The sequence below is a fragment of the Oryctolagus cuniculus genome, chromosome 14, assembly GCF_964237555.1.
Source record: "Oryctolagus cuniculus chromosome 14, mOryCun1.1, whole genome shotgun sequence".
Classification (NCBI taxonomy): Eukaryota; Metazoa; Chordata; class Mammalia; order Lagomorpha; family Leporidae; genus Oryctolagus; species Oryctolagus cuniculus.
The window spans coordinates 79,199,979-79,215,854 of record NC_091445.1 but is presented as its reverse complement, the minus strand read 5'-3'; the positions used below and the strand labels follow the sequence as shown (position 1 = coordinate 79,215,854).

General features: G+C 42.2%; 1 protein-coding gene across 1 annotated transcript; it reads right to left on the bottom strand.

Annotated features, from left to right (window-relative positions):
• Nucleotides 1-4,855: 4,855 nt before the first annotated feature.
• On the bottom strand, nucleotides 4,856-5,618 carry GAPT (GRB2 binding adaptor protein, transmembrane). The gene has a single exon (XM_008262237.4). The coding sequence runs from the start codon at nucleotides 5,470-5,472 to the stop codon at nucleotides 4,999-5,001; it is 474 nt and encodes a 157-aa protein (XP_008260459.3). The 5' UTR covers nucleotides 5,473-5,618; the 3' UTR covers nucleotides 4,856-4,998.
• Nucleotides 5,619-15,876: the final 10,258 nt, after the last annotated feature.

The window sequence follows — 15,876 nt, the reverse complement described above, 5'->3', positions numbered from 1 at the left end:
ATAAGGTGATCATATAGGAAAGCAATGCAGGGTGGATGTTGGGCTCAACACCCTCTGAGTTTAAAAACCAACTAATTATTTTGGCTTAGAATAGCAGTGAAAAACGTGTCTGCTTGAGCTATTATAACAAGATATGATAGACTAGGTGGCTAAAACGACAAACACTTGTTTCCTCACACCTCTAAAGGCCGAGAATCTCAAGATCAGGGTGCTAATAGATTCACTTCTTGGTGAGAGGCCTCTTAACAGCTTGCAGATGGTCACTTTCTCAATGTCTCCTCACATGGTAGTGGTAGAGGGGGCGGTGCTGTTGCAGGAGACTCTTTAGTCTCTTTTTTTTGTTAAAGCTACAAATTCTATCAGAAGGAGCCCAATCTCGTGATCTCCTCTAAAGCTAAGCCTCTCCCAAAGGACTCACCTCCAAATACCATCACAATGGGGCATGATCTTCCGTGGAGCCCACGTCCCAATCTCGCCACTGATCTGCTCTTTCTTTCTTTTTTTTTTTTTAAGATTTATTTATTTATTTGAAAGTCAGAGTTACACAGAGAGAGGAGAGGCGGAGAGAGAGAGAGAGAGAGAGAGAGAGAGAGAGAGAGAGAGTTCTTCCACCCGCTGGTTCACTCCCTAATTGGCTGCAACGGCCGGAGCTGCGCCAATCCGAAGCCAGGAGCCAGGAGCTTCTTCAGGTCTCCCATGTGGGTTCAGGGGCCCAAGGACTTGGGCCATCTTCTACTGCTTTCCCAGGCCATAACAAAGAACTGGATCAGAAGTGGAGCAGCTGGGTCTCGAACTGGCGGCATAGGGGATGCTGGCTCTTCAGGCCAGGGTGTTAACCCGCTGTGCCACAGCGCCATCCCTGCACTGATCTACTCTTACTCCACCTGGCCTGAGCAGTAATTGAGAGGTTGTAAAGCAAAGCTTCCAATGGCCTACGCCGCGAGGTTCCATTTGTAGTTGAGATCAATAATTCATTGGGAAATGAGGTACAAAGCAAATTTCAGTAAAATGTCTCAAGCTGCAGGCCGCCAGCAAAGGCCAGAACCAGGTTCTCCTTGTTGCTGGGTCCTGGCCACAGAGTGGTACAGACATGAGTTCTAAGTAACAGGATGTGAACATATCCACAAGGCTGAGAGCACAGAGCAAAATCACACTTATTATATTTGATGCTACTGTCTCCTTCCCCCCACCCACGACATCCTTCCTCTTTTAACTGTGGTGCATGTGGCTATTTTTGTTAATAATGTAACATAAATACAAACTGCTGCTCTCAGTAGATACAGAGGAAGGTTCTTGTCTTTATCTCTCACAAATCATTTTTACCTTTGAGGTTTTTAAAAGAGATGTTATAATAAAGGATGCCAATAGGAGACATAAATTTGAAGGGGAGAGAGAGAGGATGAAAGTGGAGGAGAAAGAGGAGAATTGGTGGGAAGTGGGAGGAAAAGAGAAAGAGGGAAAGAAAGAAAGTAAAGGAGAAAGGACAAAGAACACAGGGTATATAACGAAAGGAAAAGGGGGAATAATGATAATCTCTTTTCTCTCTAGCTCCTCACCACATGAACATCTAATAAAGCAAAGTGGAAAAAGGGTTTCCAACAGATAAAGAACTTACAATTAATCTTAAAATGAAATCAATGTAAGAATTAGGTGATGGGGCTGGCACTGTGGTGTAGTTAGTGAGTAAAGCCGCCTCCTGCATTGCCAGCATCCCATATGGGCACTAGTTTGAGTCCCAGCTGCTCCACTTCTGATCCAGCTCTCTGCTACGGCCTGGGAAAGCAATAGAAGATGGCCCATGTCTTTGGGCCCCTGCACCTGAGTAGGAGACCCAGAAGTTCCTGGCTCCTGGCTTTAGATCAGCGCAGCTCCAGCCCTTGCGGCCATTTGGGGAGTGAACCACTGGATGGAAGACCTCTCTCTCTCTCTCTCTCTCTTTCTCTCTCTGTGTAACTCTGACTTTCAAATAAATAAATATTTTTTAAAAAGTAACTAGGTGGGGGCCGGCACCGTGGCTCACTTGGCTAATCCTCCGCCTGTGGTGCCGGCATCCCACATGGGCACCAGGTTCTAGTCCTGGATGCTCCTCTTTCAGTCCAGTTCTCTGCTGTGGCCCGAGAAGGCAGTGGAGGATGGTCCAAGTGCTTGGGCCCCTGCACTCGCATGGGAGACCAGGAAGAAGCACCTGGCTCCTGGCTTTGGATTGGTGCAGCGCCGGCCGTAGCAGCCATTTGGGGAGTGAACCAGCGGAAGGAAGACCTTTCTCTCTGTCTCTCACTGTCTATAACTCTACCTGTCAAATAAAAAAAAATAACTAGGTGATGGATCATTGACTAAATATTTCCTTTACATAGCCTTTTACTATCTCTTCTGATTAATAAGAATAAAACAAAGATATACTATTAATCAGTTGTGAACTATCAGTTGTTAACTAGTTCTTTCTGGATACAATAGATGGCATACTGTGCTCGTGCACTAGGCCTCAACAGACCAAAGAAAATGGAGTCACTCCAGCTGAGGTTGCAAATCATCAAACTGAAACTAAGATGTTCATATGACCTTCCTGGAAACCAGTAGCAAGATGAGAACAACATCTCCAAACCACCTGAATGAGAAGAAAAGTAATCTAAAGGAACTTGTCAACCACTCTTCTTCTTCTTTTTTGTATTGTATAATTTCCTTATTCCTATTCAAGCTGCTTTATAAAAACAAACTTGTACTCCCAGGCCCAGCAGAGTGCCAGTCTAAACCTTTAGAGGAGATACTTCCAGATTTATGTATTACTAATATAAGTCAATTAGATCTTTCAACTCAAGCAGTTGAAATTTTGTCTGTTGACACTTTGGATCATTGACTGTTATGGCTAAGTGTCAATATGTCATGTATGACCATCAGTCTTGGGGATCAGAGAATTTACCTCCTTCCTCTCTGGCCACTCTTTCTCAGCCTCCTTTGCCAGATCCTTTGTTCATTAATTATCCACAAACTGTTGCAATTCTGGAGAAACTTTTAGATTCCTCCCTCCCTCCTTTCTTGATTGGCTGTTTTGTTTCCAATAGTCTCTTCCCGTGTGACTACATCCATCCATGCACCTGTAAATACTACCTAAATACTTATAAACTCCAAGTTTGCACTGACAGCTATGACTTCTCCTTAAAATCTAAATGTGTATGTACATTCAACAGGGACATTTCCACCTGGGTCTCAAGACATCACAATACACATATTCCATACTGATTTTTGCACAGTGGCAAGTGTTATAGATGAACTGATTCAAATCCTATTTCCTTCCTTATCTATGAGGCTATAAAAGGTCAAATTTTAATATTCTATACATCCCTATATCTGGTGGTATCCACATGACATAGTCTGGACTATGAGATATAAATACATAACTTCTGATTTTATTCTTTCCCATTATTCTTTCTCTATGGCTGGAACTCAAATAAAAGGCCTACAGGTTCAGCTGCTCTGTATGGCCATGAGGCAGGAATTTTGAGGAAAAAAGTTAAAACACTAAAGATGGTAGAGAGAAAATGCCATATGGAGAGAGTCTGGGTTTTTCTCATCATGGAGCTGATATGCTAGCCATTGAATGCCTAACTGCATTTTACTTGTTATGTGAAATAAATGAAACAATAAATGTCTAAGGCATTGTAATCTGGTTTTCTGGTAGAGGCAACTCAACTGATACTTAACTGATAAAACCTCCAAACCTGTTTATTCTTTCAGTCTTCCTCCTATAAGTAAAGTAATTTACAATTGCCCCTGCTGCTCCATACAAAAATAAAGTGGCTATTCCTGAATTTTCTTTCTTACCACTCCCAGTCTTAGCCTTTCCCCATCGGGCAGAAAAATTCAGAGCAACATATAAAAGGTGGGTTTAGGACTGAGATACCATAGCTTCATAATGAGTGAGGTATTCATTTGTTTATTTGTTTATTATCTTTCTTTTCCAACTATATGACACATGACCCTTGCTTCATTATTATAACAACCCCATCTTTGTTCCCCATTTGTTGAGCATAATAGAAAGGAAATAGAAAAAATTCAACAAATACTCCTTGGATAGAGGAATAATGAATGCGTTTATTACCTTTTTCTCAAACTACTTAGCAAAATGTATAACTCAATTTTTGTCAACTGGATAAGTATTTAGTGCGTCTCATGACAGTCTAGGCACTGGGGCTAAACATATGAATATGAGGCAGTTTCTTTCAATTTAGCTGAAAGTTTGAAAAATTCACATTTGACTTTTAGTCATAAAATGCCACAGCAAATATTCATATGTTTAAATACCTAGAGAATTGAACAGACAGCAAAACTTACAGCATATCACAAAAAGAAAAGGTAAATGCAGTTTTGGAATGACTCAGAAGCCTGGTGGGAGAAGTTACGATCCGAGTTCGGCTGTAGTGAGAAGGCAAGCAAGCATGGCTTTTGGGGAGAGGATGGTACAGGGGTGAGTTTGGCAGGTTTTGGAGAATTCTCATAAAATTAGAAAAGTCAAAGATTAGTAGTAAAAGTCATTGGATAAGTGAAATGGAGCAAACCGTGGAAGAGTGTGAATTTTGGAACAATGAGTATTATGTCATTTGCAATGATGGGGCATTAAATAGTTTTAAGCAAAGAGTGATGTGGCCATTGGAAATATTTCTAGATGATAAATCTGCAAGTATCATGGGCAAGTGATTGGGTGTAAACTAGAGGCAAGAAGACTGTGACAATAACCCCAAATCAGAGAAATTTGGAGAAGGGAGAAATAGAGAAATTAACACGAGATCAGTTAGCACAAATAATCAGATTTACTGCAGGACAAGGAGGTCAGACAAACCATGTAGAATTAATCCACAGCAATAAACAGAATGTGTTCCAGATGCAGATAGAAGAGAGACCATTGAATTTCATCAGAAGAACTTGATTAATACTGATATCAGTACAATAAAAGTCCCAGGGAATATTTATCTTCCAATAATGAAACTCAGTATTTTGAAATACCTAACACTCATCTGGGAGAATGTATATATCTTCCTCTTGAGGATCTCTGGAAGCAATCGGCTTCTGAAAGTTATAATACTCAGAGGCTGTCTCATTTCTATAGATATGCTCCTCAAAATCACACTGCCGTGTGTTTTCATAGAGTTCCTTGTCGGTTTCCTCCTTAGTTCTGGGACAACTTGCTTCCACATTTTCATAGTTGTCATTTAAGTTAGTTTCCCCTACAGCAGATCTGTGGTCGTGGACTTCAGCTGAGATTTTATGCCATGCGTTAATAATGTGGGGACTAAAGAACATTTTTTTACAGTCTTTTTTCTTGCTACTTCTCCTTTGCAGAAACTTTGGTAAGGTAAATCCTGTGCTATCACGGTGTTTCCAGTGCCAGAGACACCCAATTCCACAAACCACCAAGAGTAAAAAAAGGGAAATTCCTATAGAAATAGCCACTGAAGGATTTCCACGACTTGTCAGCATTTCTGCACGGTGCTAGCAGTTCAGAATTTGGTGTCCTTAATGAATTCACAGGAATAGACTGATGAGATTATTCTGTAGCTTGATGCCGTTCAAAGATGAGTTCCTGAGCTCTTTACAGCATTTCTTTTTCAGTTGTGAAAGAGTGTTATTTAATGAAGTCCTGACACAGTTAGCGGAGAGACCGAGTACACTTTGTTGAATGTGATGCTCTTCCCATTACAACGCTTAATGAGTAATTGCACTGTATCAGGGAGATTTTATTCCATTCCTCTTCCTTTTCTGTCAGTGAACCACAAAATGAAGCAGAAATGAGTGAAGATAATAGCAAAGTAGAAAACTCAAGAAAAGTTGAACAATCAGCCATCCAGAAACCTGCTATAAATGAAAAATATGTCACAGATATTTATTACCTAGTATAATTAAAAACTGCCAAATTTCTACCACTATATCAAATACCAGCATCTAGAGAGTTCCTGTTTTTAACACAGAGTACAGTACTAGCTGTTGTGATGGGGCACAGAAAGGTTAGAAGAACATCTTTGCCCAAGCCTGAGGGTTTTATCATTTAGATTATAACATGGGTTTTTTTTTGTTTTTTTGTTTTTTTTTTTTTTTTTTTTTGACAGGCAGAGTGGACAGTGAAAGAGAGAGAGACAGAGAGAAAGGTCTTCCTTTGCCGTTGGTTCACCCTCCAATGGCCGCCATGGCCGGCGCGCTGCGGCCGGCGCACCGCACTGATCCGAAGGCAGGAGCCAGGTACTTCTCCTGGTCTCCCATGGGGTGCAGGGCCCAAGCACTTGGGCCATCCTCCACTGCCTTCCCGGGCCACAGCAGAGAGCTGGCCTGGAAGAGGGGCAACCGGGACAGAATCCGGCGCCCCGACCGGGACTAGAACCCGGTGTGCCGGCACCGCTAGGTGGAGGATTAGCCTATTGAGCTGCGGCGCTGGCCAACATAGGTCTTGATAGTAATGTTAACGATTTTCAAGTGAGAGGTAGTGTTCTCAAAAACCAAAGGAGGAAGGCAAGAGAACATTCTAGTGAAATCATCTCCCACTCCCTACCACCCCCTCTGTGGAGCCTGACCCCTCACTGCAGAGTGGGCAGGGGCCATGTCTTTCCTTTATCATTCCTTCCTCTGCAGTCCCATGCTAATGAGTCTACCCTCTAGCATGATACCCCACACTGGCAAGGAATTGTGGTGGATTCCTCCCACTTGGTTAGATGATGGGCTGGGATCAGGTCTTGTTATGTCTGTGTTCCAAGAAAATGGCCTAACGCCTAGCACAGAAAAGGCATTCAATCAATATTTATTGAACGAAGGATCAAATTTCAAAGTGATTCCAACCCAACATCTAATTGCTTGAGCTGATGCTATAAAACTCATGACGTTTCTTCCAAAGGGCTCCTGCACCTGCAGTGGAGACCCAGAAGAAGCTCCTGGCTCCTGGCTTCAGATCAGCGCAGCTCTGGCCATTGCAGCAATTTGGGGAGTGAACCAGTGGATGGAAGACCTCTCTCTCTCTCTCTCTGTCTCTGACTCTCCTTCTCTTTCTGTGTAACTCTGACTTTCAAATAAATAAATAAATCTTTAAAAAAAAAGAAAGAAAGAAAGAAAAAAGAAACAAGAAGTGATTCTATCAACAAGGCATTATTTATGTCTGTTTTCTGTCTACACAGAAGTAATTATATCCAATATTTTTAAGAGCACTTGTAGGATGATCACCATCATCTGCTGATTGCAATAATCAATAATATATATCTAAGATCTTATTTTAGGTCACATTCTAAACACTTTTGCATGTATTATTTAATCCGGCAGCTACCACTGTAAGTGGGTACTATTGTTATCCCCATTTCCTAGATGAGAAAAGCAAGGATTAAAGGATTGAGTAGCTCCTTTAATGACTAAGAATTGATTAAATCCTGATTTAAGTGTAATTTTCCTCAAGATATTATTCTTTCCAATTGTTCATACATGGCTCTCAAATGTACCCATCACTATATTTGTGTGGTTTGATTAGTTCTGAGATCCTTTAGAGGTGGAAACCAACTCTTTCATACTTATTTTTTGTATCACTAACAGTCCCACCAGCCACAGCCTAGGTAATTTATTAAATAATTATTAATGGACAGAACAACCTGCTTGTAGGATAACAGTGGTAATAGTGGACAAGAAGTAAGAAAACTGGCAAAGAAATGTTCTCATCTCAGAAAGTACCCGTGTGCTCTAGTAAACTTTTAGAAACGTCTTCAAGCTTAGACTATATCAGTGTATGCATTTTTACCTGACACTTCATGTAACAAAATTCAATATGACATGCAACTAATTTTTGAAACTTTTGGTAAAAATGTAGGGACAATACACACACACACACACACACACAGAAACCTCAAATCCAGATACCTTTTAATCTCTTTGGAACCTTGAGGAGTATGTTGAAGTTAAACGATGTAGTATAAGATTTACTCAAGATTTACAGTACCAAGGGTCCCCCAGTGCTTGTGTTCAAGGGTAAAAGCTTAGAAAACGACTATACCTCTTACAATCCCATTTCTTCTCTGAAACAGGTGAGAAACCAATCGTAAGGGAGATATTTTATAATGTAAATTATTACATTTTAAATAACTATTTGTCAGAATATAAATTTACAAAATAAACTTCAAATATTGATTCAAATTTATCAGCTTTTAAAAATGGACTTGTTCTACAACTGCAGTGCGGTGGGGTTTCAGGAACGTTAACTGCTGTGTCTTTTGCAGTAAGACTATAGTAAACTGCTCTGAGTTTCTAAAAGGAGAATTTATTTTTACCATCTACGTTGTTCCATATAGAGTTGTCATCCCAGTCTAATCCAAATATTAAAATTGTTTGTCTATGGGATGTTTGCCGCAATTAAAGATGAGAAGACAACATATAAGAAAATAAATGCATGCTTTTCCTCTCTTCAAAGTAACTTCATAGGAAAGCCCCTGTGAGACATAAGCAAAGACCTGCTGCGATGAAAAAGAGTCCTTCAAACATAGTTTAACACCTAACCTGCATAACTTTCACTTTGCCCCGCCAGAAAGAAGATGCTATTTGTCTCATTTTGGAAAGCTGTTCCAATAGGTTGCCTGATAATTATCCATTTGTCTGAAAAAAAAAAAATCACAATTGTGAAAAACTTCTGGGATTTTCAGACTCCACCCTTTGCTTGGGAACCAGCCGGCAGCAAAGCAGAATCCTGTACCTGCGTGTGTGCACGTCTGCTTGCACGGCGACATGAACACGATTTTTAAATTGGGTTTCCCCCCATGGCTGCATCATTTTCCTAAGAACTGTTTGATATCATAAAAGTATTACAGAACACCTTAAATCATGTTCTCACTTACCTCCAGGCTGGGTGCCACGTTCTGCCCCTTGCTCTTCTTGGCTGTGTTTGAAACCTGCTTCAGTTTAGAACCTGTTCCTCTTTTCTGCTTCGGTCACAGCTACTTCCTTCTTTACCTCCTCCTTTCAGGTGATTTAATACTTGCAAAGTTTCCTGGTTCTAGAGGAAGTTCTTATCAGTTGCATTAGAATTAAGATAAATTGTCTACATTTTTGTATAAGGAAGTCTGGCCTTTCCTCGTTAACCAGTAATAATTTTTCAACTATATCAGAAAATGACACATAAAGCCCAATAGTTTTTTTTAATTAAACAATAGGCACACCCTTAGTTTAGAATTAACAAAAATCATTTCACTTGCTCTACAATAATTTTTAAAACAGAAAGATTTTGAAATTTTTTATTTATATAAAGGGAAGACATTTCATGATTTGCAACTTACCTGAGCACAAGTTTTATTTGTTTATATAATTCTTAGAACAGTCCTAATTTCTTTTATTTTAATTTTTAAATTTATTTATTTGAAAGAGTTACAGAAGGAGAGACAGAGGCAGAGAAAGAGAGATCTTTCATATGCAAGTTTGCTCCCCAAATGGCCACAACAGCCAGGGCTGGACCAGGCCAAAGCCAGGAGCCAGGAGCTTCATATGGGTCTCTCACATGGGTGTGGAAGCCCAAATACTTGGGCTGTTTTCCACTGGTTTCCCAGGAGCCTTAGCAGGGAGATGGATTGCAAGTGGAACAGCCAGGACTCAAACCGGTGCCCATGTAGGAAGCCAGCACTGCAGGCAGAGATTTAACCTGCTGAACCATACTGCTGGCCCCAGAACAGTTCTAATTTCAAATATTATGTCCCAATGCCACAAGCTACATTTAATTGTCAAATCAGTGTCCCAATTTCAGTTCAGAAAGTGTTAATATTCTTTTACATTTGTTAGATCGGAATTTCCCAAAATACAAGAGTACATCAAAAAGTTTGTGGAAAAATGGAATTAAAAATAAATTTATTTGGGTGCAAAATATTTTGAAATTCATGTAGAAATTTTTTTCATAGTATGAGTTTCCCATGAAATTTGTGAAGACCTATTGTATATTTTGACACACACTACTTTGGAATAAGCTAGGAGGTCTTCTATAAGTTTAAATTTGGGAAATATTACTTATCTGGAGATGCATAGGTACATCAGCATATCAAAGACCTACAAGAGTCCTACAGAAAGCAAATAAAATGAAGCCAAGTAAGAAAGAAAACTTGTTTGCTTAAGAATAGCAGCTAGCAGGTTCTCAGCACTTGCTAAGTATTCTAAATCTTTGCATAATATTCTGTAAGTCCTGACAACAGCTCTATGGAATCAACACTGCGATTGGTTCTATTTTACAGGGTGGGAAACGGAAGCACAAGAAGGCAAAACAGTCACTCACCTGATGTGGGCAGCAGTTGCTCCCCCCTCTCCAGTGCTAACCCTCCAGTACTTGCTGCCTCCTTAAGCTGAATACATGTTTTCCCCAAACCACGTGCTGGGCCATAAAGCCGGCCTCAGCAAATTCAAAAAAATCAAAATCATACCATGCAACTTCTCTGAACAAAGCTGGAAATGAACACAAGATTCTTTAGAACATACGCAAACACATGGGGACTGCACAACATGCTCCTGAGTGAACAGTGGTCACAGAAGAAATCAAGAGAAATCGAAAACTGTTGAGGAACAGTTTTTGTTTTCATACGATTTGTTGAACTCTTTACTTAGTATAGACCTAATCTTATGTGTATAGGATGGGAGAGGGAGGAGGAAGGATGGGAGTGTGTGTGGGAGGGTGGGTACGGTAGGAAGAATCATTATGTCCTAAAATTGTATTTATGAACTACATGAAGTTTGTATACCTTAAATAAAAGGTTTCTGGGGAAAAAAAAGAATCCTTATTTCACATCATCTCTCAGAACCCAGCTCCACATAATACAAAAATGGCAAAAGGTGAATTAGACCAATTACAGACGAATTGGACAGATGAGATGAAACAGTAATGGGCATGTTGCCCTGTAAGGTGTACTGGAGGGGCAAGCATTTGGCACAGTAGTTAAGGTGCTGCTTGGGACACCTGCATCCCTTGTCAGAGTGCCTGGGTTCAAGTTCTGGTTCTGCTCCCAGTTAGCACTCCCTGCTCACACAGATCCTGGGAGATAGCAGTAATGGCACAAATAATCAGACCCCTGCCACCTAGGGTGGACAGGGAAGGCAAGACCTGTGCTGCAACTGACAGAATAGGAAGGCAGCATTGGAGTGTTCTAGACTAAGACCCCAGCGTGAAGGAGGTTATGAAGCTGGGAGACCATGGCGGTTTATTTTTTTATAAAAATATTTTAATAAAAGAAAGGCTGGATATATTCAAAATTGAATTATTATAGAATTATCCTTTATATGAATTGGGTATTATGTTTTGAATTCAATTGTTTTCCTACTTCCCAGCCTTCGGCTTAGCAAGGCATATTTAAAATGTCCTTATATTCCTTCCTTTTTAAATCACGCAATGATGTCTAGATCGCTCTTGTTTTTGGCAGGTCAGGGGAAGAGCCCAGGGTAAAGGTCCCTCTCCTCCTTACCCAGGGGAATCTCTGCAGGAGGGCAGAGCCCACGAACCTGCCAGTACAGAGGCCAGTGGAGGTGGTGCGTTGTTGTCCTAGGCACCCTGGTCCCCCAGCAGCTGCAGTTGGTGGCGATTTCCTGCTCCAGCCACGACCTGGAGTCCAGACGCTGCTGTGCTCCGATCCTGCTGCTCGCCATCAGCAGGCACGAAACTCAGCTGGGCTGACCTCGAACTTGCTTCTCTGGATCTCCGTGTGGCTAGCAACCTCCCACCTGGGCTCCTCAGTCCACATGGTGACTCCCTCCGGCTTCGGCATCCTGGTTCTCTGCTTTGACTTCATGTTGGCTTCGCGGGTTGCGAGTCTTCCTGGCTAGGTCAATACATGGAGCAGAATACATCTCCACACTGACCTGACCACCTACCTGGCGCCTTTGGACACTGATTTCCTCTCGTGGTTCTTTCGGTAGGCCAGCACCTCCTTTGGGCTTTTGATCTGCTTTTCCAGGTTGGTTCTGGCCAGGGTCATCTAGTCCAGCCCCCTGCTGCAGGCCATTTAATCTCAACCTCCACACTCAAACAGAGCCTGCTCTGTCAGCGACTTGATTCCAAGGTCACCTGCAGCCAGATGAGCACTGATCAGCAGGACCATCCTGGGGTTCTCAATGGTGGCACCAAGAATCTGGTCCCATAGGTCCTGGATGACCTTGAAGTCAGGAGGGTGCGGGCCCCTGCTTCTGGTACCAGTCTCAGATCTTCCCCTCTAGCTCACTGGCCTTTACCTCCAACTCCAGGATACACACATTATCCAGGGAGGAGGCCAGGTGGTCCTTCAGGTTCTCCATGGTGTTCTCCTTGCCTGCAGGCAGTCCCCGGTCCCAGCCCCGGCACTCACATGGGCGCTGCCATAGCTCCCCGGGAGAGAGCGAGGACTAGAAGCAACAGGCCAAGACGTGCCATGCCCGGCTGAGCCCGCCGCCAAAGGATGAGATGGTGGCCCATTGGTGACTGGCAACAGCTGTAGGAGTTCACGGGGAGGAGGATGTGAACAACCCTGGACTGAGCTGGGCAGTCGAGTGCAGGTTTCTTGTTCTGCGGTTCCATGGCTTGGGTAGTAAAGGGCTGAGGGGTCACAGATTCCACAGTGTGATTTGGACTGAAGACTTCATCCACGTGAACCTTCTCTGAGTACCTGGTGATAGTGACCCCCTGACCTGATTATGATTTAGATTCCTAGCAATTTCTTCTGTGTCAGTACCTATGTTAACCATGAGCTTGTCTGAAGCACTTGAATTGAGTAATTTTGATGACAGTAGGCATGGACAGTTATTTGAAAACTTGCCACACTACAAGAATTTTCCTGGATATTCTGTAAGGAGCCCCAAAACTCCACACTATGTGTCAGGGCATGATAGGAATCTACATTTTAGCATAAGGCTTATGTTCCCCAGAAAAGGTAATATATTTAATAGTTAGCAAACCCTTTAATAGACTGGTTTATGGGTTTAACCAAAAAGGAACTAGAATTTTAATGGAATTAATCACTGCCTTCCAACTAAGAAAGTTCAGTATGTGGGTTAGAAAAGAAATTAAAGCGAGAAATTGAGCAACTGTAGGTGAAGAGAGCAGGCACGAACATGAAGAGGGCGAGATAAAGCCATGGTCGCTTTAGCTCTGCTAAAGCAGGATCAGTGCTGGCAGCAGCTGGAGAATCAGAGCACAGGACACAGGGCCGCAGGGCACGGACCTGGTGGACCGGCTCGCAGGCTTCACTCACTCCAGGGCGCCTGCAGCTTTGGCCGAGCCGCCTTTCTGTCTCGGCTCACTGCGAGCTGGAGGGGCCTCTCTCCCACGGCAGCTATTCCCAAACCTGAAATAAAAATTCCTCAGACCTTTGGGACGCTCCTTCATTAAGTCTGGCCTGAGCCCAGAAATCTTCAAGAGTTCAGAACACCACTGAGGGGCCGGCGCTGTGGCGCAGCGGGTTAAAGCCCTGGCCTGAAGCACCAGCATCCCGTATGGGCGCCGATTCTAGTCCCAGCTGCTCCTTTTCCGATCCAGCTCTCTGCTGTGGCCTGGGAAAGCAGTGGAGGATGGTCCAAGGCCTTGGGCCCCTGCACCCACGTGGGAGACCCAGAAGAAGCTCCTGGCTGTAGATTAGCACAGCTCCGGCCATTGCGACCAATTGGGGAGTGAACCAGCAGATGGAAGACTTCTCTCTCTGTCTCTGCCTTTCTGTAACTCTGTCTTTCAAATAAATAAAATAAATCTTAAAAAAGGAAAGAACACCACTAAGAAAATAAGAATTCCTAAGAAATTAAGGATTTCTGGATAGGGGAATGGGGTATTATACAGACTGTGTGGGAAGGACTTTCACTTTTCACTTTACATGCTTCTGTATTATTTTTTTTCCTGTTTACATGTACCAATCTTTTTTTAAAATTTTTTTAGTAACAAAATGAACACTAGAGGACCCCCAGACAATTGTGATTTGCAGTCAGGCTTGGATACTGTTTGTACAAAGGGAGCCTCTGCTTGGGGTGCAACACTTCCCAGGCCTAAAGGGATGCACTTTGCTATGGTTCCTTTGATAATATAGAAATATTAGATTATGGTCCAGGGCTTAAAAAGTAAGACACTGAAAGTGAACCAGAATAAAAGATTCCACTCCTGGGTATACACTTTAAAAAAATGAGTGATATTTCTATTTATAAGAGAATATCCCAAGGCTGTCAAAATACCCAAAGTTCTTTTTTTTCTTTTAAGATTTATTTATTTATTTGAGAGGCAGAGTAACACAGAGAGAGAAGGAGAGGCAGATAAAAAGAGAGATTTTCCATTTGCTGGTTCACTCACCAGTTGGCCACAATGGCCAGAGCTATGCGGATCTGAAACCAGGAGCCAGGAGCCTCCTCCAGGTCTCCCACGCGAGTGCAGCGGCCCAAGGACCTAGGCCATCCTCTACCGCTTTCTCAGGCCATAGCAGAAAGCTGGATCCGAAGAGGGGCAGCCAGGACTGGAACTGGCACCCATATTGGATGCTGGCACTACAGGCGGTGGCTTAACCCACTACGCCACAGCGCCAGCCCCTCCAAAGTTCTATCAGCAGGAAAGTGGCTCAATAAAGCATGGCAAAATAACACTAAGGAGTACTACATAGCAATGAAAGAAGACAAACGGGAAATAGACACAGTTTCATATATGAATCTCACAAAAAGAAGATGTAGAATTAAAAATTCATATACAAAAAATGCTTACTCTGTGATTCTATTTCTACAAGATCAAAGTCATGTGAAGTTTACCTATGAATCTATGATGCTAGAGAACAGAATAGTAGTGGTTCTTGCATACCTGAAGAGGCATGAGGAACTCTGCTCAGATACGAGAAATGTTTTATAGTTTGATCTTTGTGGGGGTTATAAAATGCACCTAAATATAACTACTCATTAAGTTGTACATTCATGGTATATGTCTTTAATATGAACTGTATCTTTTATTGGCTGAGATGAAACTGGGAGCTGGAAACTTAATCCAGGCCTCCCACGTGGGTGACCAGGACCCAATAACTTGAGCCATCATTGCTGACTCACAAGGTCTGCATTGGTGGCAGGCTGGGAACGGGAGCCAGAGCCAGGACTGGGAGCCAGGGTTTCAGTATGGGACACAGGCATTCTAACCAGTGTCTTAAATTGCTGAATGAAGTACCTGCCTCTGTGAACTATATCTTAATTTTTAAAAATTTTGGAATAAATAGTAAGAAGTAAAGTCATAAAATTGAGATAATTAGGTGTCCTTTTATCCATTGAGATTATCATCTTTGGTAGGCTGATCTACTTGTTTGAGTGGAGGGATACTTTGCTAAATCATAGGTGGATTTTGAGCTTGGTGAATTTAGCTTTATCTGGAGTTTTCTGAGCTTTGTTGAGGCTGACTGTGATAAAGAAGATAGCCTTATTAACAAATCTAAAGCTTAAGTCCAAAGTGGGGGCTTTCAAAGTTCTGAGGTTATAAATATGGTCTCACATTGATACACTTACTAGTGACACACTTACTCAAGAGACACGTTTCCAAAAATTCATGTACAAGCTGGGAATTTACATAAAGTAAGGCAATTTTACTTGAAACATTTTGATCATCTTGGACAAGTAACGCAACTCTGAATCTTGCTTCTTTCTACTGCTAAATACGAGCCAACGCTGTGAAGATGAGCACCATCACATGCAGGAGAGGGTGCCTGAGGCTGGTCTCCATGGCCACTTTTACTTCCTTTCAGTCCCTTTCCTCATCTTTAGTCTTTCATAACTGCTATACATATCAGATAACAGGGCACGAGGCTGGCTTACTTCAACTCAAGTTGAACAACCCTCCCTCTTCTGCCCCTATTCTTCCCCATTTTATTCTTTTTGGTAAAAATAAAGAGTTTTTAGATAAAACTTTCTTTGTAAAAATTGTGC

Bases quoted from the DNA above. Each gene is read 5' to 3' on its own strand.
- GAPT (XM_008262237.4), bottom strand. From the start codon at position 5,472: ATGCTGACAAGTCGTGGAAATCCTTCAGTGGCTATTTCTATAGGAATT.